We start from the raw sequence: 25,846 nt of genomic DNA on the forward strand, positions 1-25,846 counted from the left end.
AGGTGTTTGTATGTCTAAACTTGAAGGAATTCCAGCAATGATGTTAGCTCTTCCCATCCTACACTCCTGATGGACATGACATTCTCACATGGGTACTGGTAGTTCCTGTTGGCAATGCATCCCAACCATGGGAGACCTCAGAGCTCTGAGGGAAAGAATAGGAATGGAGATTGCCTGAGTGCCTGAGTAGTTTGAAAAATCTTTGTAGGTGATTCTGAAATGCTCCTTATATAAAGTTGTGTCTCCTAAAGTTGAGAGCCACACTGACCTACATAATTCTTTATCTTGCTAGTATAGACCACATCTCTGAATTTGGTACATTATTTAGCCCCTAAACAGCAGGAGAAAAGAATCTAGCAAGTAGGATAAGGTTGTCCTAAAATAATAATTTAGGTATGGTTAATCAGGGACATGATAAAACAAGCTATGGCTTCAATTAAACCAAATATCAGCTACCAAACTCTCCTCTGGAAACTTCTGAACTTTGTTCCTAAGAGCCAAAAATATACTTAAAATCTGTCAAACACGAAGAAAGGAAGCATATACCATGCAGAAATGCATACTAATGAGCCCAATATAAGAGGTGAGTATAAAAATCTTTATCATGTTAATAGCAGGTAAACATAAAAATTTACAAACTTAAAAATGACAGCTGGTCAGAGAAACAAATAGAATCAACAAGGAATAAAGAGAAAGATCTAATTTAATAAACTAAGACCAAAAGAAACTGGAGTGAATTATTTATTGTATAACATGTTTTTCATAAAACAGGTATCTGCTATAAAGGTGAGAATTAAAACAAATAGTTGTTGGGTGGGGGGTGGGGGGTAGGAAAGGATAAGAAAGGATGGTCATACTAGCTGTGGCCTTTGCTCCGGTTTCTTCATCTGTAAAATAGGAATGCAAATAGTACTTTTTCACCTAATGTTATGTGTCTTACAGCAGTTTAGATGACTGATATAAGGTAAATTTGATACACATGTTGGTCTTATTACTTGCTTAATTTAAAACAACTACAAAAATGCAAAGTATTTGATAATATTTTATAAGCATGGCCCATTTAGAAGTTAAGACTTTCACATGTATGTTTACATATATGTTTTAAGGTGAGTTATTGTGAAGTTAATTGGTGACATGGTAACTTCTGTTTTCTTGTCTTTGTGGCCTTATTAACTAGAGAATGAAACAATAGTCTCCCAGGCCCTTCTCAGGGAAATTTCAGTCATGACTCTGAGTTCTAACTTGGGGCATGTGTTTCAGACCTGACTAGAGAGATCAAGCAGAATTGTCGAGGTGGAGATTATACACAGAAAAAAGGCTGAGATGCGCAGGCTTTGTGGACAGATGAGCAAGCACCCTATTTTCGGGCAAGACCCAGAGATTGCAGAACCTCTGAGGGTGGGCCAGTGACTGCACAGACCCCTAGAGGTCAAACACTAGCAAAGCAACCCAGGGAGCCACAATAAAGATCTCTGGGGCAAGTAAGCATGGGAGAATATATGTGGCCTGAGGGGTTCTCCACCTTCTTATGGATGATATAACTTGAAAAATGAGAGAATTTCAGGGCATTTGGGTGCCTCAGTCAGTTAAGTTTCAGCTCAGGTCATGATCTCATGGTTCATGGGTTTGAGCCCCATGTCAGGCTCTGAGATGGAGCTAGATGGAGCGTACTTTGGATTCTGTGTCTTCCTTTCTCTCTGCCCCTCCCCCTACTTGTGTGTTCTCTTTCTCTCCCTCTTTCTCTCTCAAAAATAAATAAACATAAAAAAAGAAAAATGAGAGATTTTCAACCTATAACCCTATTGTTTTCTAGAGTATAGGAAAAAATAATTTTTAGACCACCATTGTAGAAATACAAATTTTGCTTAGTTATTATGGACCACTGAAACAATTTAACTTGCTGTTATTAGGGTCCAGCACTCACCAAATCATGCCTAGATTTGTGAGGAAAATATCTTTGTAACATGTTGAGATACAGAGTCCTTCTACCACAGAGATCTGCAGGATACTGATCCAGAACAGCCTGGTAAATCCATTGGTCTTCTTCACTTAAGTGGAAATTTCTAGAAGCAAGAAAAATGTCACAACATATTGTTAAGCAATCATGGAGTTTGAGGGAATTCACACTGCTCAAGCTATTAGCAAATGGTACTGATTATAGAAAACAAAGTCTGGGGTGGTTTATTTATTTTTTTAATACATTAGCCAAATTAAATGTGTGCTATAGAAAATGTTCTAAATTCTAATAACACAGTGAGTTCTTCAATCCTTTATGGGTCTTGCCATGAGTTCCAGGCATAATTTCAAGAAGTTGCCAAGTGACATAATATTTTAGAAGTATTTATTCTATCTTGCCAAAACAATATTTTAAAAACCATGACCAATGGATGAAATAAACAAATATTGGAAAATAAATTATTAAGACATACAGGCTAAAAAGGAATTTTTATTCCTGGAGGAAAACACAAATGTAGATGATTAAATGAACAATTGTACAAAGGAAATTAAGGCCTGAGGAAAGCACTAACTTAGGAGTTGACTTTATTTTATTTTATTTTTTTTTTAATTTTTTTTTCAACGTTTATTTATTTTTGGGACAGAGAGAGACAGAGCATGAACGGGGGAGGGGCAGAGAAAGAGGAAGACACAGAATCGGAAACAGGCTCCAGGCTCTGAGCCATCAGCCCAGAGCCTGACGTGGGGCTCGAACTCACGGACCGCGAGATCGTGACCTGGCTGAAGTCGGACGCTTAACCGACTGCGCCAGCCAGGCGCCCCAGGATTTGACTTTAAAACAAGTCTAAAATGATCATCTATTCTCTCAAGTTCTCACTTTGTGGGATTAAGACTAGATATTGTTAGTGAGCAGATTACCAATGGTATTAAATTTCAGACCACTGAAGAAATCATTTGTAAATAGGAGCTCTTCAAAGTCCTATCCAATAATATGTCTACCTGCTCCAAAATGCGTTTTGCATTTCAGAATACTCGTAGGCACTGGCCTGGTTTGTGTTCTATAGAAAGAATTAGCAAAGCCCTATGCAGAGTGAAAAGGTTGCAATATCAGCTTGATTTCTAATCTGAATTAATGTCTCTTTATTATTCTGGGTTTATTTGCATATTGTTATTCCTGTTTAATAAATTGGAATAATCAAATACAGATGCAATCAGAGTGAATATTATTAGCAACAAGTATTTATTTGATCCAAGATGGAGACTTGCTATTGTTTATTTCTACTATATCAATGATCTTCTGCTTTAAAGTTAATTGTGCAAATCACAAAATTTACATAATATGTCTTCTATGCCCTTGAAAAATATTTGACAATTGAAAATAGAATAAAGATCTCTTTAAATTAGTGATACAAATGGGATTCCACTGTCCTCATACAAGGTTACCTAGTTTCTGTAAAGCATTTCAGTATTTCGGTAAGTAGCAAGAAAGAAAAAATTCTTTTTCAAAGATAGTCTTCACTAAGCTCTATAATGGGAAGAAAAGAGGGTTGGAGGTGTTCTACCAGGAAGAAGCATACTCTACAGTTCTTCTGTATGATGTAATAATCTATTGCAGAGAAAGAATTTAAGATGAACTCATTCATCGAACACACTGAATGCATTGGTTCTGTCTGAATCAGTTATGAATGTGTAGACAGTAGAAGGCTTCTGCAAACAAGGTATTTCAAAAAGGGGTATTAAGCCTGCAGAAAGGCCTGCAGAAACACCCTCAAGTCTTCATGGACAATGCCTCAGGTCCTCTCTCCAGGAACTCATTTTCATTTGTGATAACAAAAATGCATTTTAATAGCAGAGTCAGCCACATAAATTTTTTAATAACATTTTTAATGTTTATTTTTTCTATTAGAGAGAGAGAGAGAGAGAGAGAGAGAGAGAGAGAGACAGTGTATGAGCAGGGGAGGGGCAGAGAGACAGACACAGAATCTGAAGCAGGCTCTAGGCTCTGAGCTGTGAGCTGTGAGCTGTCAGCACAGAGCCTGACACCGGGCTCAAACTCACAAGTCGTGAGATCATGAAGTGAGCTGAAGTCAGACGCTTCACCAACTGAGCCACCCAGGCACCCCATCCACATAAGTTTTCTTTTCTTTTCTTTTTAATGTTTTTATTTATTTTTGAAGGAGAGAGAGAGAGAGACAGAGCATGAGTGGGGGAGGCACAGAGAGAGAGGGAGACACAGAACTCGAAGCAGGCTCCAGGCTCCAAGCTGTCAGCACAGAGCCCGACCCGGGGCTTGAACCACAGACCATGAGATCATGACCTGAGCTGAAGCCGGACGCTCAAACGACTGAGCCACCCGGGCGCCCATAAATTTCCTATTACTACACCACAAAAAACAAAAAAGAATAGGCCTGAAGTCCATGTCTTCATTTATGAATTTCAACTGTTTCTCTAATCAAAGGGACTTGAAAATGACTCCCCACCTTTATTTGATTACAAATATAGGTGTGTGTGGTGGGGTGTGTGCTGAGGAAGGGAAAATAATAGAACTGAGGTCCAGTAAATTCTCTGTTCTTTTAAGTTGTCATTCATCTATATAGCAGATGCTGTTGTTGCCTTGTTGATCTCCCTTGTTAACCAGAATTCCCATCACCAAGATGCTGATAATTCACAGATGCACCTCCCTTTTCTGGAGAATTTGCCCTGGACCAAATGGGAAGTGCCTCACCGAGGAGGCTTCTCTCCCACCCGTTCTTGAGGGCCAGTTGCAACCAATGTTCAGCTGATACGGGGGTACCAAAGTCCAGCCTACTTGCCTCACGATAGAAGCAATTCCATGATACCATTCGTGCTCGAGAGTTTCACTGTGGCAGCAAACTGCAGCCCATTTCTACTGAGATCACCTCCATGCATAGATATTTCCCCCTCCTCTTTCCTTCTTCCCTTACCATCCTTCTCCTGAGAGTATTGCCCAACAAATCACTTGTTCTTACAATTCCTGTCTCAGCTTTCCTTCTACAGAACCTGACCTACGATAATCTCGAAGCAATCTTACCCATAATTTTCAAAAGTAGTTTTAGTCCTTTGGTAAATGGAGAAGTACTTCTAAGCTAATTGCTTTGATGATCTCTCATACTGAATGGTGGCGCAAGATTGCGGCTATACTCTAAGAGAAAGTGCAAATAGCAAACATTTACAAAAATGCCTTTCAAATAAAAGCACACATTAACGGGTGTACATTGCCATAAATAAATGTAGCAGCAGGAGAATTTGTGGTACTGAGTGCGTTTTTATATATTGTGTGAATGTATTAATTAGGTGCCATTTTAGTGACAACATTAAAACCACTTAAACATATGAAATGATAATATAACAGTAAAACTATTTCAAACCACATATGTCACAAATGATCCATTTTTGCTCTTCTTATTGATTTTAGAACCCTCACATCTCAACAGCTTTTTCCAATTACCATAATTACGCAAATTGTAAGTCATTTTTCTAATATACATAGAATAAAAACTAAAAACAGGCTTTAAAATGATATATAAATACTCACAATATTATTATTTTAGAGTATTTATAGCCATTTCCAGAGCCACGGGCTTAAATTTTGAGGCAAATATTCACATCAGCAATAGTAATGGCTCAGTCATACATCTCCATTAGGATGCAGTTGGTGAGGGAGAAAGCTCCCACCATAATATATACACTGAGTCTTCTGGATAGTAAAAATCTAGGAGGAATATTCAAACATAAGAGCCTCTTCACAATAACAAAATAGCTGTTCCCTTTTTAGCCTCTAAAATAAAATAAAATTTAATAAATCTGCATTTCTAACTTCCAATCTGAACATTACCTTTACTAATCAAACATCTTTCCATTGTGCAGAAAAAATCTATGTAAGATAGCTAAGCCATATAAAATAACTAAGGTTAGCTTTTACCTTCCGAAGTTCTTGTTTAATTTAGTTGCTCTGCTGCTGATTATAATGACAGAAGTAGCTAAACCACACACCTATTGAAAAATATTCTGATCGCTTACCTATTTTCTCAATTTGGAAAGTTACTCCATAATTTTAAAGAAAAGTTTAATGAAGGCTTATAAGTCATCCTAAATTTTTGCAATTTTTAAATTATCTTTAGACAAAATATCTTTGGCAGGTTTGTATAATTTCTATTCTTTTTGTCCATCCAAAATTTCTAATTTCAAAGGTTTCATAACTTTCATCTTTATAACAGCACACCAAGATTTTACAGTTTCCAGGTGTATTGGGCACTTCCAACAGTTGAGGAAATTCCAGACTTCAGAAGTGTGAGATAGCTACCACTCGATCCCCACCCACTGTTCCTGCCCCATAATGAAGTCCCATGATACAATTTCATCATGATATCCTAGGATGTGAAACGAAATAGGTAATTCAGGAAAGGAGAACCATGGCTGTAGGAATCCAACCACACCAAGGCTGACTGTCTCCCTAATTCTACCTGTCTGAATCATTCCAGAAATCCTAAACTGACTCACAATTAACTTAGCTACCAATTTTCTTCTTAGTCATGTTTAAGCCTCTTCCTTAAGGTTCTGGCTCCATGACATCAAAACACATTTGTGGTGGGGAAGAGGTAGAGAGGCAGCCAATGGTGGCAAGCAAGGTACATAAGGGTAAAAGGTACTTTAACACCAGGAGTAAGTCTATGAAAATAAACATTGTGCTTACAAACTGGCTCAAAGTTGTTTTATAATTTTCTCATAGTGAAGGCAGCTTTCCAGCAAAATGGTAGTATCTCCTGAGGCTACCTGATACATCAGACAGCTGGCTCGAGATTGGCAACTGGCCACAGTGAATCTGGCCCAAAGAAAAACTCTTAACTCTTCTAGTGTTAACGGTGGCAGGAGACACCTAGGGCTCCTCCACTAAGAAGCAGGATTGCAGTGAAACACTGGAGGATTAATGTGGATAAAATATAGCTCTGACATAATCTGCTTGTCTGCCTGTATTGGGTCTGACCCTCTAGAAAATACAGCTTGACTTTACTTTTTAATGTTATCTTTCCATATCAGACTCAAACACTGAATCTAATCAGCCTGGTTCTTGAAACTGTCTCTCTCCCCAACTACTACCCCACCCTACCCTCATTGTCCAAATATAAATCTATCTTTGATTTTCAGCCTGGTTGCAGGGGACTTCCTAGCTTTAGACTTGTTTCTGACCAAGAGAATCTCCTCCTTGGATTTTGTTTTGGTAAGTACATCGTCTTTTCAGGAGAGCCATTCCCACTCAGCAGTTCTCACCTCCAGGGTCCCCAGGGTCTGCCTTCTTAGGTGGGAGGTGACAGCCAGAATAAGGTGGGCTCTCAAAAGTATGGCCAGAATCCACTAAATTAAAGAATAACAAAATGGCCCATAAGGTAAAGCCAGAACTCGCATCAGCATCCAAAGGCACACTTCCTTCTTCTGAGAGGTGACAGGAAAGTGAAAATATGGCAGGTTTGAAAATTGATGGCACCCGAATTTCTTATAGAAGGGTTTAAGGGTATGAATCTGGCCAGAAGAGGAGGTTAAGTGATTTATTTGGAAGCTACACTTCCTATTGACATGGCAAGTATGCTATTTTTACTTAGATTTTTTTTGGAGTAGTTTTCATAGAAAGCTCAATTTTTTACTTGGAATGTGTATTTTTTTTATAAGTGGAGTATCTGGGATGATGGCATGCCTCCTAAACCATCCTTTGTCCCTACATCTATCTACACTAGTTTTAAGACACAATATTATTCCTAGTGGAAATTTTGAAAGAATATGATCATGATAAAACAGCCTGTTAAAAGTAAAACATAATGGCTCAACCACTCCATATGCTACATTTTTAATAATTATATTCATCATAAGAAGTGTAAGGAAAAGGTAACTGTGGCAGACATTGCCCCTACTCCTGCTCCTGCCCACCAGAATCCTAATTTTATTCAAGATCTACCTTCCCCATAGGGTCCCCACTCTAGGGAAGGTGAGCACCATCCCCAGCCCTTGGAGTAAATCTTGATTTATTTTAAGACATTTACAAACATCTATTCGTATGGTCAGTATTTGATCTAGGCAGGGACAAACAACCCATTCTGGCCAATGAAATGTGAGGAGAAGTCTTACAAGTCAAAGGTTTTCTAGCTTACAGGGAAGAAGAAAAGGTCCTTTTCTGTTTCTGTGTGTTGTGGTGGGCAGTGCTGTAGGAAGTCAGGGTAAGAGAATGCAGAAAACCAGGCTTCTCTGTTCTTGGGCTTCTCTACCTCTGTACTTTGTGGAAAATAAGGAATTACCTTATTGTTTAAGTGACTTTGGCTTGGGTTGGAATTCTTTTGCTTACAGCCCTAGATATCCTATTTGATAGCTAACTGAGGGGAATAAAAATGACTTTTTAAAATGTGGCATCCTGTGCTGGAGAGAATGTGGAGAAATGGGAACACTCTTGCACTGTTGGTGGGAATGCAAACTGGTGCAGCCATTCTGGAAAACAGTGTGGAGGTTCCCCCAAAAATTAAAAATACAACTACCTTATGACCCAGAAATAGCACGTCTAGGAATTTACCCAAGGGATACAGGAGTGCTAATGCATAGGGGCACTTGTACCCCAATGTTCATAGCAGCACTTTCAACAGTAGCCAAATTATGGAAAGAGCCTAAATGTCCATCGACTGATGAATGGATAAAGAAATTGTGGCTTATAGACACAATGGAATATACTTGGCAATGAGAAAGAATGAAATACGGCCTTTTGTAGCAACGTGGATAGAACTAGAGAGTGTGATGCTAAGTGAAATAAGTCATACAGAGAAAGACAGATACCATATGTTTTCACTCTTAGGTGGATCCTGAGAACCTTAACAGAAGACCATGGGGAAGGGGAAGGGAAAAAAAAATTGAGAGGGAGGGAGCCAAAGCATAAGAGACTCTTAAAAACTGAGAATAAACTGAGGGTTGATGGGGGGTGGGAGGGAGGGGAAAGTGGGTGATGGGCATTGAGGAGCGTACCTGTTGGGATGAGCACTGGGTGTTGTTTGGAAACCAATGTGATGATAAATTTCATATTAAAATAAAATAAAATAAAATAAAATAAAATAAAATAAAATAAAATAAAATGTGGCATCCTAATATTGCTTTGGAAGGAAAGTACTATGAAGGATGAAGAGATGCAGATCCAATGTATCCAGAGACCACCATCTACATTAACATTCCTCAGATGATTGGCAACAGACAGGTGTTCAACATCAAGGGCCATTTTAAAGACAAAAACCCAAAACTAACAAAAACAGCTCAAACTCAAATGAACAGAATCAGTAAAGACAAGATAATCTATAAACACATTATAAGCTCTATTTTTTTAAATTTATTTTTATTTCTTTTTACCTTTTTATTTTTTTAATGTTTATTTATTTTTTCAATATATGAAATTTATTGTCAAATTGGTTTCCATACAACACCCAGTGCTCATCCCAACAAGTGCCCTCCTCAATACCCATCACCCACCCCCCATCAGCCCTCAGTTTGTTCTCAGTTTTTAAGAGTCTCTTATGCTTTGGCTCTCTCCCACTCTAACCTCTTTTTTTTTTTTTCCTTCCCCTCCCCCATGGATTTCTGTTAAGTTTCTCAGGATCCACATAAGAATGAAAACATATGGTAAGTTCTATTTTTTAACCCTATTGAGCCAGAATTTGTCTCCATGTTACCATGTTATTCTTCATTTTGGGGAAGCAAGAAGATTTTTAAGTGCAATACAGTTGAAGTGAATAAAGTTACTTACATAGGCATTATGACTCCATTTTCCAGGTTCAAAAACAAGAATAATAAAACTGGCCCACTTTGAGATAGCATGAGGAAAAATTTAATTAACCATAAGGACTTTTGAAATTTTATCTATGTATTTATCTATCTATCTATCTATCTATCTATCTATCTATCTATCATCTATCATCTATCATCTATTTAAAGTAGGCTCCACCCGCAAAGTGGTGCTTGAATTCACAACCCTAAGATCAAGAGTCACATGCTCTACCAACTGAGCCAACCAGATGTCCCAGGCTTTTGAAATTTTAAATGCCACATAAAAATACTATCATATCACCTCAAACCAACTACCAGTACTCATGAAGAAAGTATGAGTGGATTAGAAGTCTGATGGTTCTCTTTCTCAGTTCATTATTTTTTAGACATTAACAATATTTAACTTAATGTTCTTGTATAGGCACTAATATGGCAAGTAGACATAAACCTATGAAGGTAGTGATTATAATTTCTTTTTTTTCTTCCCCTTCCCCTCAGGCCACACTCATGATGATAATTTATTACATTACTGGTTCTCCATAGTCTCAGTTCTAGTGATATGGTTTCCTCAAAAGGATTATATATATCCACAGTTGGACGTCAAGTTATAAGGAGTAGGAAAGCCGTGTTATATGCAATTGATTTGATATATAATATAGCATTACAATTCCTTTCTTGTCAAAATTTGACAAGTTTGTCCATAGAAGTTTTAATCTTATCTTTGTTTTTAGTTACATATATTTTATTATTTTAATAATAAATTCTATCTGTTTTATCCACGTTAAAAAATAATATATGTCAATTGTCCTGGACACAAATCTGTCAAGTTGCTATGTTCCCATTTTCTCCAATCTGATTTACTCAAGATTAATATGATTTCACATCAAGCAAAGAACAGAAGCCTCTCATAAATGGCTCTTACTCCTTCATCCCTTAAAACACAGATTCTTCAGTTTCCAAAACTATTAAAAATGTAGCCTTATACACCACTACACTGTGTAGTTTCTAGTTGAAACAATTATACCAAGAAGGTAGGTGTGGGCTGCAATGATACTAACTATAAAGACTGTTGACCTAGAAATTTATAACCACTATTCTCAGACATAGTTTCACAGATACATTTAAATAAACATAACATCCAAGTAAATATACAGACTTTGTTATTAATTAAGCAAGGCAAACTCCAAGACTAGTTTTTAGGGTATCTTACAAAAATTGCATCCATTTGTTCCCTTGATAAAATGCATTCCACTATAGCCAAAAGAATTTAAAATATACTTTCTTCCCACGACAAACCCAAAGTAGGTTGAACAATCACCACATATGGCTTTTGATTTAAGAATCATAAAGTAATTGGGGCGCCTGGGTGGCTCAGTCGTTTGGGCGTCGGACTTCGGCTCAGGTCCATGATCTCGTGGTTTGTGACTTCCAGCCCTGCGTCGGGCTCTGTGCTGACAGCTCAGAGCCTGGAGTCTGCTTCGGTTTGTGGGTCTCCCTCTCTCTCTGCCCCTCCCCTGCTCACACTCTGTCTCTCCCTATCTCTTTCAAAATAAACATTAAAAAAATTATAAAAAATTAATCATAAAGTATTTTCAATGATGCGTTTAAGAGAAAGATATTAAATACACATGACAAAAAATAAAACGATAGTCTACAACTACTACCTCCCTGTAACAAATATAAATTCCAAGCCAGGTTGGACCAATCCATGTTGGAATATGCCAAGAGAAAATGAGAGTTGCAGTGACCCAGGATGTTGCTCAAGCGGGTCATGTGACCTATGTGACTAAGTAACACACCAGAGAGAGACAGACAGAGCATGAGCGGGGGAGGGGCAGAGAGAAGGGGAGACAACAGAATCTGAGACAGGCTCCAGGCTCTGAGCTGTCAGCACAGAACCGGTCCCGGGGCTCGAATGCACAGTGAGATCATGACCTGAGCCACAGTCGGACACTTAACCGACTGAGTCACCCAGGCACCCCAATAGTAACTTTCAAGTAACAAGTAAATTGAAATAATTTAGTTGAGAAAATATGAAACTAGGGGCCTTGGCAATATACACATAGAGGGACAGAATTGTTATAATCATTGTTGATTTTAAACAGTACTCAGATTCTGATCTCATAAAATAATAGAATAATTACGGATCAATAATTAAAATTTAATATATCTATCAAACAATAACGTAGAAATTATTTGTTATCACTCTATAGCTTTTGCTGCATATTGGCTTCACATCTGACATAGCTAAATGGAGCATCAGACAATTATATCTCATCTATATGATTAATTCATCCAAATGTTAGGAAATTAAAGCCACAATCTCATCTGAGTCTAAAACAAGCAATTAAACTTGTCTTCACATTACTAATGAAATACAGACTAAATAGAATCTAAATAGCTTCACACATATTGAATAAAGAAATAAGTTCAATTGCAGACAGATTTTTAAAAACTATGTTTTAGTAAAAGACAATATCCTTTAAAGGACACTGTCCAAGACAGTAGCCATGAGCCACCTGTGGCTATTCAGGACTTAACATGTGGCTAGTCCCAACTAAGATGTGCTACAAGTATAATATGCAAACCAGATTTCAAAGACTTTCTATGAAAAACAGAATGTAACATATCTGATTAATAATTTTAATATATTGATTGTATCTTGAAACTATAATGTTTTGGAACTACTGAGTTAAATGAAATATATTATTAAAATAAATTTCATTCTTTAAAAAAGATTTTAATATGGCCACTTAAAAATGTTAAATTATAGGGTGTTAGATGGCTCAGTCAGTCAAGCGTCCAATTTTGGCTCAGGTCATAATCTCGTGGATTGTGAGCTCTGGCCCCGCATCGGGCTCTGTGCTGACAGCTCCGAGCCTCGAGCCTACTTTGGATTCTGTGTCCCCTCTCTTTCTATCCCTCCCCTGCGCTCTCTCTCGCTCGCTCTAAAAAAAAATTGTTTTTAAAGTTTTAATGTTAAATTATCTATGTGGTCCACATCTCGCATCGAACTTCTATTGCACAGTACTTACTTATCTAGCAGTGAACACAATTTACCAATGTGATTGATAAATGTAAGTGCTCAAAGTGGTGTAGTGTGAGGGAAAAGTGTTCAAGTCAGATGAGCAGAAGAAACTCATTCTGCTCAGCTATCTGCTAGCTCAGAAACTTTGGAGAAATTGTTCACTTTCTACTCAGCTGTAGTTTTTCCATCTGTAAAATAGTTGTCTAAATGGCCTATGTTGAGGATTAAAATGGCATGTACTTGTCATGTCATGTAACGGGTGCTCATTACATATCAATTCACTCTTTAACTTGGATTTTTAAAAATCTGTGTTTTTGCTTTACAAACAGGAAAAAACATGTATGTCGAATTTATTTATGATTTTACTACCTGGGGATAACTACTCTTATTGTTTATTTGGATAAGCTTCCAGTCTTTTTTCTGTAGCTACATAGATGTAGAAGTAACACTTTCAGAGGGAAAAGAAAAAAAATATGTAAGAGAATCCATTTCATACAAACTATTTTGTGGCCTAACCCTTAATTAAGTTGCATAGCAACATATTGCAGTTATTTGTGTCATTAAAATTTTTTAATATAATTATTAATGACTGTGGTATCCCATTACATGGATGGATCATAAATGATGAAGCTAATCTTCTGTTGGCTATCTAGTCATTTCAAAGATTTTTCTAGCATTAAAGAATGGGGGGAAATGTTGAATATCCTTGAAACCACCTATTTATTTCACTTCTATGATTATTCCCTCTAAGATTATTTCTAAACAACAATAATTCACATTTATAAATTTTTGATGATTTATTGCCAGATTGCCTTCCAAAAGAGTTTATATACCATTCATGTATAAAAATGCCCATTTCTTCCATATTTTCAACCTTAATTTTTTTAATGCTTTACCATTTTGTAGGTAAAAATCTTTTTTTAAAGTTTTATTTATTTAATTTGAGAGAGAGAGAAAAAGAGAGCATGAGCAAGGGAGGCAGAGAGAGAAAGAGAATCTCAAGCAGGCTCCACACTATCAGCACAGAGCCTGATGCAGGACTTGAACCCACGAACTGTGAGATCATGACCTGAGCCAAAACCAAAAGTTGGATACTTAAACAACAACGCCACCCACGTGCCCCAAAATCTGAGTATTTTTTAAAAATTTTATTGCTTTGATGAGTAGGGAGGTCTTTGTAAAGTTCTTTGTCATGTGTATTTGGAACCACCCCCAGAATTCCATGGACTGCCACTATGACATCTATTCACCTCTTCAGCACCTGCACCATGTACTCTGCATCCCTACCAGTTACTGTAGTAGATGAGCCATCAGTGTTTCTTCCCCTACTTGTGTACCAAATCCCATTGCTGGATTTTTCTCATCAGCATCAAATATAGTAATATTTTCCCCATTTTAAGCAAAACAAAAGACCAAGCAACAACATAAAAGTCTGGCCCTACTTTCTTGCTCTCCTTTACAAAAGAAATTCTCAGAAGAGTTGTAGGTACTTCAACTTTCAAGACAACATTCAAGGTTTTCTTCAATCCTCTCCTCCCAGTCACTTAAATCCAACCCAATTAGGCATTTGTTCCCAATGACTCAACAGTTGTTTGTTCTCTAGAGCCAAGGGTCAATTATCAGTCGTATATTATTTGACTTAGCAGCATTTACTCAGTGATGATCCTTCCTCAGCTCCTACTCTTGACCACTCCCTCTCTACTTGCCTTCCTGGACAGCATAGTTCCTTGGTTTTCTTCACATCTCACAGATCTTTTCTCAACACCCAGTGTTGGTTACCCCTCTTCTTACTGACTCTGTAATGTCAGCAGATTCTAGGGATCTCTCCTTTGTCTCTTCACTCACTATTTCGGTGATCACACCCAATTTCATGGTGGTGACTCACAAACATGAATCTCCAGCTCAGATCTCTCTCCTGAACCCCAAAGTCATGTAACTGACTGCCTTCACAAATCTATACTTAGACATCTGATAGCATCTCAAACTCAATATGTCCAAACCTGAACACCTGATCTTCCACACAGCCTAACCCTACATCATTTACAGTCTGCCTCATCTCAGTTGATGGGAACTCCATCTTTTCAGTTGCTCAACCCAAAAACTTTGGACTATTCTTTTGTTGTTCTTTTTCACGTGCCTAATGAACTCTATCAGCAGATGCTGTTGGCTCTAAACCCTCAAAATGTGTCCAAAGGCTGGCTATTTCATGCCACCTCCACTTGCTGATCCAGACCACCATTATCTCCCACCTGGTTACTTTAATAATCTCCTAAGTGTCCAATCTTTTCTTGCCTCTCCCTGCTTCCATCTTAAACACAGCAACTCCCAAAGTGGTCCTGCTAAAATGTAAGTTAGGTCTTGTTACTCCAAAATCCTCTCACACTTCTGCTCCCAGTAGCTTTCCATGCCACTCATAGTAAAATCAAGTCACTGTAGCTCAGGGAAATGAGGTGACTGACTGGTACGCACTCCCAACCAGAGCCTACCTTTGGACCTGGGGACACAGTCATTCCAACCCAAACCAGTGAGCTGCTAAAAAAATAGAAAGAATTAAAATAAATGTTGGGATTAATGATGGCATCCACTGTCTTTAGCCCAATGAAAATTTTATAGTTTAAAAATGTCCCCCAGATATTTCAACCTTATGTCACAGCACTATGCATCTATTTAAAATAAGCACCCATCACTTGTGCTGGTATGGACATAAACGCACACAATCTATATGAATTCTCACAAGGCCTAATAACTAGACCCAAAGGGGAAAATGGCCTTATCAAAATCTTGGCAGATACTGGCAAAGTAGAGGTCCAGTTAATACTATAACTAAACATATAATTCATTGTGCTCATTAGAATAGTACATTTACATGCCTTACTGACCACCAACCACAGATTGTTGATGCTGACCACCTCTGTATTTATTCAAAATAGCCCACTCTCCTTTTCTTCAAAAAAAACTACCCCTGAAAACGCATTCAGTGTTATTGATGCTTCATCATTTATTGCCAACATATTTGTAAAATAGTCTCTTCAGTTGACTCTTGCATATAGTCTTTATTTGGTCAGGATATATGTGTGTGTGTTTGCTGCTTCCCCTAAACATTCTAAGCCTTTTATTTTCTTTTTCTTTCCTTTTTTTTTTTTTTTTTTCCTTAAGTAGGCTTCACTCCCAGCGCAGTGTCCCATGTGGAGATTGAACTCATGACCCTGAGATCCAGACCTGAGCTGAGATCAAGAGTTGGGCACTTAACCTACTGAGCCACCCAGGCACCCCTTTTCTAAGACTTCATAAAGGCAAGGCCATATTCTAGTCTAGTCTGTCTGTTGACTCTCCTACCAAGGAGCTTAGCAGAAACCACTGTATGTTAAGGATTTCCCAATGAATCTTCATCAAGCAAAACATATCAGTAATTATATAAAGTTTATTCTGGATAATTATATGTGACAGACTATTAAGCTAGAATTTATGAACCTATATTCCTCCAAAGTGAATTCCTACTGCTCCCTTAACATGCCTTGCCACTCTTACCTTCATTGTTTTCACCTTTAATTCAACTCAACGGAACAATCATTTATTTGAAAGCTGCTGTGTGCCAGGATGGGCCAGGTGCTAAGGATACAAATATTGCTAATAAATTATTTTGTCTTCAAGGGGTTTACAGTCTAGTCATGCAACCTCCCTTCTTAGAATGTCCTCCCTACCTCCTGTCTTATCCAAACTCTGCTCATTCTTTGAACCTATAGCGAATTTTATTTCCTCCACTAAGCTTTCCTAAGCTATTTTTTCCTCAGTGTGCCTTCCCACTGAAGAAAACTTAGCATGTGACGTATGTCCATCATATTATCTACTTAACCTTCAGTAATGGCAATAGAACTGTGTATCTCAACTTTTTCTGAGTGATACAGCATTGTACAAAGGAAGAGCAGAAACTGAGTTCAGATGAAAAATAAGGTAGGAAATGGGCTGTGAAGGATAGGTCTTAGTGGAAAGCATCCACTTTGGGCTGCTAAGGCAAACTTTTCCAGGTTTAGGAGCTGCTAACCTAGAAACACCACAATCCTAGCCAGATGTTCTAGGGGGACAAGATTCATCTGGGAGGAACTGTAATGGGGCAGCCAACATGCTTTAAAAGGAAGGAGTCAAAGGGACACCTGGATGGTTCAGTTGGTTAAGCATCTGACTTCGGCTCAGATCACGATCTCATGGTTCATGAGTTGGAGCCCTGCGTCGGGCTCTGTGCTGGCGGCTCAGAGCCTGGAGCCTGCTTCAGATTTTGTGTCTCCCTCTCTCTCTCTGCCCCTTCCCCACTCGCATTCAGTCTCTCTCTCTCTCTCTCTCTCTCTCAAAAATAAATAAACATTTAAAAAAATAAATAAAATAAAAGGTAGGACTCAAACTGATCTTCTTCATAGCTGTGAGAAGTAAGTGAAATGATTCATTTTCATAAATACCAAATAAAAGTTGTGCTGTCTAGTTAACAATAGGTTTACAACCTATTGGAAATATGTACAAACCCCTCCTCCTCCCCACAATGGAGTCTGAATCCCTTACACACTTCACTTCCTGTTTTTTCTTCCCCCTTCCCATTTCACAGGCTTATTTTCCACCGGCTTTGCAATGAACATGCGCCAAAGAAGTCTGTGCGTCACCTCAAGGAGTATACATTTGTTCCAATCAGACTACTTTTGCCTTATAAGGGCATAGGTGACTTCCGGGTAAGGCTGTAACATCTGTAGTACTCAGCCAATGAGGAACCAGGGGAGGGACTTGCATGCTAGGAGATAAATTGCCTGCTGTAACAGTCCCCAGTGTGCCTGTCCATCAGACAATGCTCTTGCAAGAATGTTGATTAAAGCCTCATTTCACTGTGCTCTGAGTCTCTGTATCCCTCCTTTGATTGGGTCAGTGGGCTTATTTCTCACAATAGCCACAGCAGCCTGATTATAATGCATCCCCCCGGAAAAACAAAAGAACAAAACCCACACCCGTCTCGCTCTTGCTTAATGAGCTCTAAAAACTCTTTAACAAGGTTGAGATGGGGAAAGGAGAGAGAAAGTTTATTTTATAATTAGAGACTTCAACTAAGTGCATGGTTGAGTTAACATTTCATTGTGACTGAGTTTCAATTAAAGTGTAATTAATCAATCAACACATATAAATGATATATTATTAATTTTTCCCAGCTTTAGTGAAAGGTGGGAAGAAAAAAAAAAAGGAAGGCAGAGAGGCAGGGTGAGTAGGGGCTCTTAGAAGAACAAAAAGTTTCTGCCCAGGAGGAACCACGACCATTGCCACAGAGATGTAAGAAAAAAGCCTGGGTCAGGAAAGGTTTGGACTTCACCTACGATTGCCTAGTATATGAAGACAAGTAAAAGCTGTAACCAGAGTTGGATCAAGAAGCTACTAAAGCAAATAACTCTACTTGATAAGATTTAAGGTTTTCCTTGTTGTCACTTATTCCTTAACACTAGCAATTTCATATAAAGGAGTTTCACTTATAGGCAATACATTAAGAAATATAAGAAATATAGTAAAAGGCTTACTTTAATTGACTATAAACGTGTCACTTGAATAATTATCCTTTCTTTTAAGATACATATTCTTTGGGGGTAACTGGATGGCTCAGGCAGTTAAGCATCTGACTCTTAATTTGGGCTCAGGTCATAAACATGGTTCGTAGGTTTGAGCCCTGTTTCAGGCTCTGCACTGGCAGCACAGGGCCTGCTTAGGATTTTCTCTCCCTTTCTCTCTGCCCCTCCCCCCTGCTCTCTCTCTCAAAATAAATTTTAAAAAAACTTTTAAAATATATATTCTTTGAAGAGAATTTAGAGGTCAATATACTAGAATAAAAGGCATATTTTCCTATAAAATATTCTGCAGAAACTTCACACGCAAAACACACATGAGGTAAGCTATTGATCTGACCCTACAGTGGCATTTCTGGCTTTACTCATTAAATTAATTTTAATATAGAATCTACACTACAGAAAGGGTGCCCGGGTGGCTCAGTCGGTTGAGCGTCTGACTTAGGCTCAGGTCATGATCTCACAGTTCGTGAGTTCAAGCCCCACACTGGACTCACTGCTGTCAGTGCAGAGCCCAGTATGGATCCTCTGCCCCCCTTTCTGTCCCCCCACCTGGTGCTCTCCCCAAAAAAATACTTTTAAAGAAGGATTTATACTACAAAAGATGACCCTGTCAAAGATGAATTTCAAATCCCCTAATGTTGTATTTGTTATTCAGAAGAGGATTTGTCATTTTCAGATACAACTAAAAGTCCATTTTCTTAAAAAAATGTAATGTGTTTTAAAAATTTTTATAAAACATATTTTGTGTTTACTGTAGAACAAAATCACAGTGAATTACAAGTAACATAATTCCATGGGTACATTTTTCCATTGCAGTCAATTATTATTAGTACTGATTTATAAATTTCCACTAAAGAAGAGCTTCACGTCTTAAAATCAAAATCCATAGTTACTAAAAATTCATGCTTCAAAACTGTTTCTTAACTATGTAGTAAAGAGCTCAATGAGGTGAGTATTTTCATCATGTTTCAAGCTTATAAAATTTTTACAACCATTGTTTGGGGAAATTACTTTAGAGGAAAGAGAACCCTCATTCAACAAATAGTCAATCTAAAAACTTATTGATTGACTACATTTCAACCACTTAGTAATTATGAAAACAGTAAAGCAGAAGTATAGCAGCCTTCAACAGAAATAAAAATTGAGTGGCAAAAATCTACATAATTCAAGTAGCTTTATCTTATCACCTGGCTATGTCTTCTAACTGCAGATCAACATCTTGAAGTTTCTTTTGATATTTCTCTGTAAAGTTATAGAACTCATTAAGAACTGAAGATTTTAAATCAGGGTATGGGCATTCCAAGGTTTCTAATTCCATGGGCACTTCACTAAGCAGGTTACATCTTTCTTCTGAAGAATGATCTAGTATCTGAAAAACAGTTTATGATTGTTTTATTTAACATAAATGACAAATTGATAAACAGATTACTATATGCATCACACTTACTTTCATACTCCAGTCTGAAAGATAGTTTTCTATTTTCTGTTGCTCCAGGCTAAGTCTTTCAAAGACAGCTTTCAATTGTGTCTTCACAAAGTCAACCTGTAACATATAGATAAAAGAAAGTCCCTTTGAGAACCTGTGGAAGAGGGTTTAAGAGATGCCATAGCTAGGCAGTGCTTTCCAGAAGGGGGCTTTCAGACATCGATCCTAAAAATGGAGCTAGGAGTATGGTGGGGTCATAGACACTCTATACCCTCATTTGGATTTTGTTTGTGGTAAGGCAGAGCGCTTACCAGACTATTTCTGGCTCAATCACCCCTTCTTCCGCTAGCATCCCTGCCTCCAGTCCCCAGCTGGACATGGGGTTTTTAATACCTTTTTAAAAAATATACAGGGCGCCTGGGTGGCTCAGTCGGTTAAGCGTCCACCTTCAGCTCAGGTCACGATCTCACGGTCCGTGGGTTCGAGCCCCGCGTCGGGCTCTGGGCTGACGGCTCAGAGCCTGGAGCCTGCTTCCGATTCTGTCTCCCTCTCTCTCTACCCCTCCCCCGTTCATGCTCTGTCTCTCTCTGTCTCAAAAATAAATAAAAAATGTTAAAAAAATATTATTGGGGCATCTGGGTGGCTTAGTTGGTCGAGCGTCCAACTTCTGCTCAGGTCATGATCTTGCAGTTCGTGGGTTCAAGCCCTGTGTCAGGCTGTGTGCTGACAGCTCAGAGCCTAGAACCTGCTTCAGATTCTGTGTCTCCCTCTCTCTCTGCCCTTCCCCTGCTTGCTCACTCTCTCTCTCTCTCTCTCTCTCTCTCAAAAATAAAAATAAAACATTAAATTTTTTAAAATTATTTTAAATATATTATTTATGAAATCAATATAACAACACTACAGAATAACTGAAAAATAGTAAGAAAAATCACCTAAAAGTTTATATCTAGTGCAACTATGACCATGGAGCTTACGGTCTACTCAGGGGAGGCAGTCAGTACACTCATAAAAAAATAGATAAGAAAATTATCAAAAGGAGGTAGGTGATGTAAAAACTGGGTGAGGTAGGGACTCCTGGGTCTCAGTTGGTTAAGTGGCTTCAACTCAGGTTATGATCTCACAGCTCAGGAGTTCAATCCTCACGTCAGGCTCTTGTGCTGACAGCTCAGAGCCTGGAGCCTGCTTCAGATTCTGTGTCTCCTTCTCTTTCTGCCCCTTCCCTGTTCTCTTTCTCTCTTTCTTTCTCTCTCTCAAAAATATATAAACTTAAAAAAAATTAAAAAACAGTGCGAGATAATAGAGAATGACTGTAGCTTCTCTCCTATGGGTGATCAGGAAAGGCTTCTCAGAGGAGAGAACATTTAAACTAAGACCTAAGTGACAAAAAGTGCCATCAGTGGGACAGAGAAAACAGACGATGCAAAGGCCTTGAGATGAGGAGTCTGGTATGTATGAGGAACAGACAGGAGGCCAGCCCAGTGTGACAAAGTCTAGGAGAAAGGGGGAAGTGCCAGGTAGGAGATGAGGTTGAAAAAGGGGGCTGGATGTACAGGGAGGAATTGTGGGCCAGCAGGAGCTCTGCAGGGATCTACCAGGGGGATGACTGGACCCCACTGCACTGAAGGTAGAATCCCAAAAGGCACTGTAATGAGGGGCAAGAATGAGTGCAGGGAGACTAGTCATGAGGCCATCATAACTTTTCAGGTGAGAAATAAGCATGCTTGGATAGATTCAGGGGTATGTTTAAGATATTGAAGAGACAGAATTTGCTATACCTTCTATTTAAATACAAGACACATGTTTGTTTCTTATGTCAAACTGTTCTAGTCGGGATAAAAATGAGGTATTACATTATTAAAAGTAAAGGTAATATACTGACCTCTTCCAGTACTTTCACTGAGTTAAACTCAGTATGTGAGTATGAATGCTTGGAAATGTGATGCTGTCTGTATTTCAGATCTGCTCTCAACTGCTGAATAGGATTTATCACATTTTTAAGATACACGCACCATTGTTCTGATAACTCTTGTTCTATGGAGAAACAAAATTAAATCCAGGTAACACTTTATTATTTTTTTAAGTTTATTTATTTACTTTGAGTATGTGTGTGTGTGTGCGTGCACACGCACACATGCAAAAGCTGAGGAGGAGCAGAGGGAAAGGAGAGAGAAAAACTCCCAAGCAGGCCCTGCACTGTCAGAGCAGAGCTGACAAGGGGCTCAAACTCACAAATGGTGTGTGCGTGATCATAGCCTGAACCTAAACCAAGATTCAGCAACTTAATCAACTAAGCCCCCCAGGCGCCCCCAGGTAATATATTACTATTCTAAATTTCTTCAAGAACAGGATATTAAGAGTGCAGATTAGCTTTGGATTCCTTTAGGAAAAAAACTGGCAGTTAACAGTAAGAAAACATAAAGTGAGTGGCCCACTTTCATCTTCAAAACAAAACTCCCCTTTAAATATAGGATAAAAACAAAAACCAAAAAACCTCACCAAAATTTGTAAGGTCAGTAAGACATTCATTTCCAATGTTCTCTTCATTGAGAAAGGATTTTATTTCAGATTCCATTTTATACCTGAAATAGATATTATCTCTATCAGCTTTTTAAAAATAATCATAAACATACATGGGTTTAAAAATATCTAAAAATAGAAATTTAATCTATTTTTTTAATGTTTATTTATTTTTGAGACAGAGACAGACCATGAACGGGGGAGGGTCAGAGAGAGAGGGAGACACAGAATCTGAAGCAGGTTCCAGGCTCTAAGCTGTCATCACAGAGCCTGATGCGGGGCTCGAACTCACGGACCGTGAGATCATGACCTGAGCCGAAGTCGGACGCTTAACCGACTGAGCCACCCAGGCGTCCCTAGAAATTTAATCTAATGTGGTCCCATTCACCTATTCATGTATTCAGACCATATACTAAATTCCTAATATGGATTGGACACTTGCCAGACACTGACACAGAAAGAAGCACAGATGAACACTTCAGTTAGAAGTAACAGCGTGAGAAAAGGCAAGTGCCTGGCACATCCTGGCAATGCTTCCTATGGAAAGAGCTTAGGGCACTAGGAAGCCACTGAGGGATATTAAGCTGATCTCACCTGCCCAGCAGATCTGTGTTTCAGAAAGATTCCCAGGCAGGGGAACCTGGGTGGCTCAGTAGGTTAAGCCTCCGACTTCAGCTCAGGTCATGGTCTCATGACTCATGGGTTCAAGCCCCACATGGGGCTCTGTGCTGACAGCTCAGACCTGGAGCCTGCTTTAGATTCTGTGTCTCCCTCTCTGCCCCTCCCCAACTTGTGCTCAGTCTCTCTCTCAGAAAATGAATGAGCATTAAAAAAAAAAAAGAAGAAGAAGAAAGATTCCCATGTAGCAAAACAGAGGATGAGTTGGAAGGAGGGGTAGTCAAATAAAAACAGAAAATGAAAAGGAGAGGATCAGGTTAACCTGGACCAACAAGGTAGTTATTCCAAAAGTTTAGAGATGATGAGGTCCTGAACCAGAGAAATGAGAGTAAAGGTATGTTTTGTTTTTATAGACTAATAAAAGCAATAAATCTTAATGATTTTTATTTTATTTCAATATAGTCATTTTTAGAGTACAACCATAACCAGCTGAAACTGGACATCTGAAAACATTGTAGTCTATCCCTTGCTTATGGCAGATTTAACGAAATCATAGAAAAGAGTTTTGATTTGTTGTGATTGTTAAAATATAATATTGGAAATGGTATAAAATAAGAAATTATCAACAATTATAACACTTTAATACAATTATTATTTTTATTTTTGCATATAAGTTTCTAGCCCTTGTCCATAGGCATATGTATGTTAAATAACTATAATTATGAATTAATTGGTAATTAATGGTAATATTCATCATCTTATATTGGGGTTTTTCAATAACATTTAAGATATTTCTAAATAATTCTCATAATTATCCTTTATTTTAATGGCTGCATGGTATTCTATTTTATATATGTGGCATCATCTTCTAAACCAACTCACTTACATGGGACAGAGACTTTATTTGCATGTATAAAGGGGGGGGGTGCTATTGTAGATGACACTTCACTGTCTACTCTTTATGTAGTTTTTGCCAGAAGTATTTTTAAGATTACATTTGAAACTGTTACATGGAGAATGGGTGCAAAACCTAAGCTCTAAAACCAGAAATTATTGCATAGTGGATTTGTATAAACAAAAACATAGTACTTATCAACCTTCTAGCTCTCCTACCTATATTTCAGCATCCAGAAAGTCATAGTAAAACATATAAGCCAACAGGAGAAGTAGATTTGTTCACACAGGAGACCAACCTGCTACTTGCATGTAAGTTCCATCCTAGTTTCCTAGATTAACAACCCTACCCATCTGCCAAGACCTTTTTGCTGATTGTCCTGATGGCCCAACAAAATCCAAAAGCATTTTTTATGCCTTCTAGAACTATGACAATCTGAAACTAGCTTGTGAATGAAGGCTAACATTTCCTGAATTGTGTTCTATAAAACAGTAATGTCAATGAGATGCCATGGGGAGGGAGGGGGATGGGAAATAGTAAATAAAATCAGATATGTTTCTACAGTGAAGGATTTCTCAAAAACTTGATTATGCTAAAATACAACGAAGTTATACAAAAACGGTAGGAAATGTATTTTCTAATTTAGAGGAACATGAAATTCATTATTCTCCATGGAGTAACTTGCAGAATATTTGTCTTGCAGAATATGATTTAGTAAATATGAAGATTGTGGTGCAATTCAAGAGCATTAAAAATGGTAACTCTGGAGAAGAGAACCCTGCCCTGTTCATCAATGACATGCTAGACTAGGCCCCCGGGTTCTTCAAGTTGGAACTCTGTGCAGATTATAACCTCCTCCCCATCTGAAGAGGGAACAAATATAAGGCAACTTTCTGTGCCCATGTATGCCAATTTAAGTACCTCCCAATGCTGTATGGGCTATCCTCTGTTTCCAATAAATATGATGGTACTACAAAAAAGCCTTTTGAGTTCTTGTGTGACCATTTGCCTAGATGATATGTTAATCTACTTCCTAGATCTGCCTAGTTGCAATGTAACCACCTGTAAGGTAAACCAGCCTGGTGAAGCGTGTTCTTGAACTCTCAGGAGTCTACTGTCATATAGGTCCTCATCCTTCCAGGAGGGTGCCAAAGTTATAGATGTAGAATCTGTCTCCTCAGAACATCAAACATCCCCAGAGCTTCCTGAGATGACTAGGCTAGCCACTTAATTATCAGTTTTGGTAGAACAAGCAAACTACAGGTCCAAGAATGGTAGTCAGAAGCCATTTAAGCAAACAATCAGCAAAGGGACGTGGATCACGAAAGGCAGAGCAAGAGAATACGTTAAAGTTCCAATAATGGAATTAATAGCCAGGAGACCTGCAGAAAATCAGCAGGTCAGAAAGCTTGGTTCCTTAGAATCAGCTATTGCATCCACTTCTCAGTTGAAAGAGTCTATCCCAAGTGAGCAAACCACAGAGGCAACAAAGGGAGTCACACAACCAATGGCTAGAGAATGAACTCAGGAGCTGGGCTTAGAGAGTTCTCTGATGCTCTGAGTCATACAGTGTGAATGCTGGTGTTAATTTTATCTTTAAAGGTGCATTTACAGACAACATTTAATTGTTGTTGGTAAAACCTCGTGATATCCTCTGTAAAAAGGTGATATTTAAAAAATGTTATAAAACTAAAAGCGTGAGCAAAAGACTATATGTATTCCTAACAGAGATTTGGTTATAAAACATCCCTGTGTAGTGAAAGTAGTAAGGTGTACAAATAAACCCTGCAAATTTTATGATTCAACAATTCTCGTTAAAATAAAAATTATAGGGCTGCTTGGGCAGTTCAGTAAGTTAAGCATCTGACTCTCGATTCCTGCTCAGGTTGGGATCTCATGGGTTTGTGAGTTCAAACCCCACATCAGGCTCCATGCTGACCATGCGGAGCCTGATTGAGATTCTCCCTCTCTCTGCCCCTCCCTAGCTCATGCATGTGCTCTCTGTCTCTCTC

At 38.4% G+C, this 25,846-nt stretch overlaps 1 protein-coding gene across 5 annotated transcripts in view; it reads right to left on the reverse strand.

Moving 5' to 3' along the window:
• CCDC148 (coiled-coil domain containing 148) overlaps positions 1-25,846 on the reverse strand; it is a 264,311-nt gene that overhangs the window by 154,873 nt on the left and 83,592 nt on the right. For 3 of the 5 annotated variants that reach the window (XM_086718663.1, XM_086718662.1, XM_086718664.1), the window contains 5 exons: positions 22,301-22,383; positions 21,684-21,835; positions 19,826-19,921; positions 19,566-19,747; positions 1,925-2,063 (listed from right to left, as the gene is read on the reverse strand). In XM_086718663.1, coding sequence (XP_086574789.1) covers positions 1,925-2,063; positions 19,566-19,747; positions 19,826-19,921; positions 21,684-21,835; positions 22,301-22,383 — 652 coding nt within the window. The remainder of the gene's footprint in view (positions 1-1,924; positions 2,064-19,565; positions 19,748-19,825; positions 19,922-21,683; positions 21,836-22,300; positions 22,384-25,846) is intronic. The other 2 variants (XM_086718665.1, XM_025935279.2) reach the window with 1 other exon arrangement.

This window comes from Puma concolor, chromosome C1 (genome assembly GCF_028749965.1).
Source record: "Puma concolor isolate L17-30 chromosome C1, mPumCon1.1.hap2, whole genome shotgun sequence".
In the NCBI taxonomy this organism is placed as follows: Eukaryota; Metazoa; Chordata; class Mammalia; order Carnivora; family Felidae; genus Puma; species Puma concolor.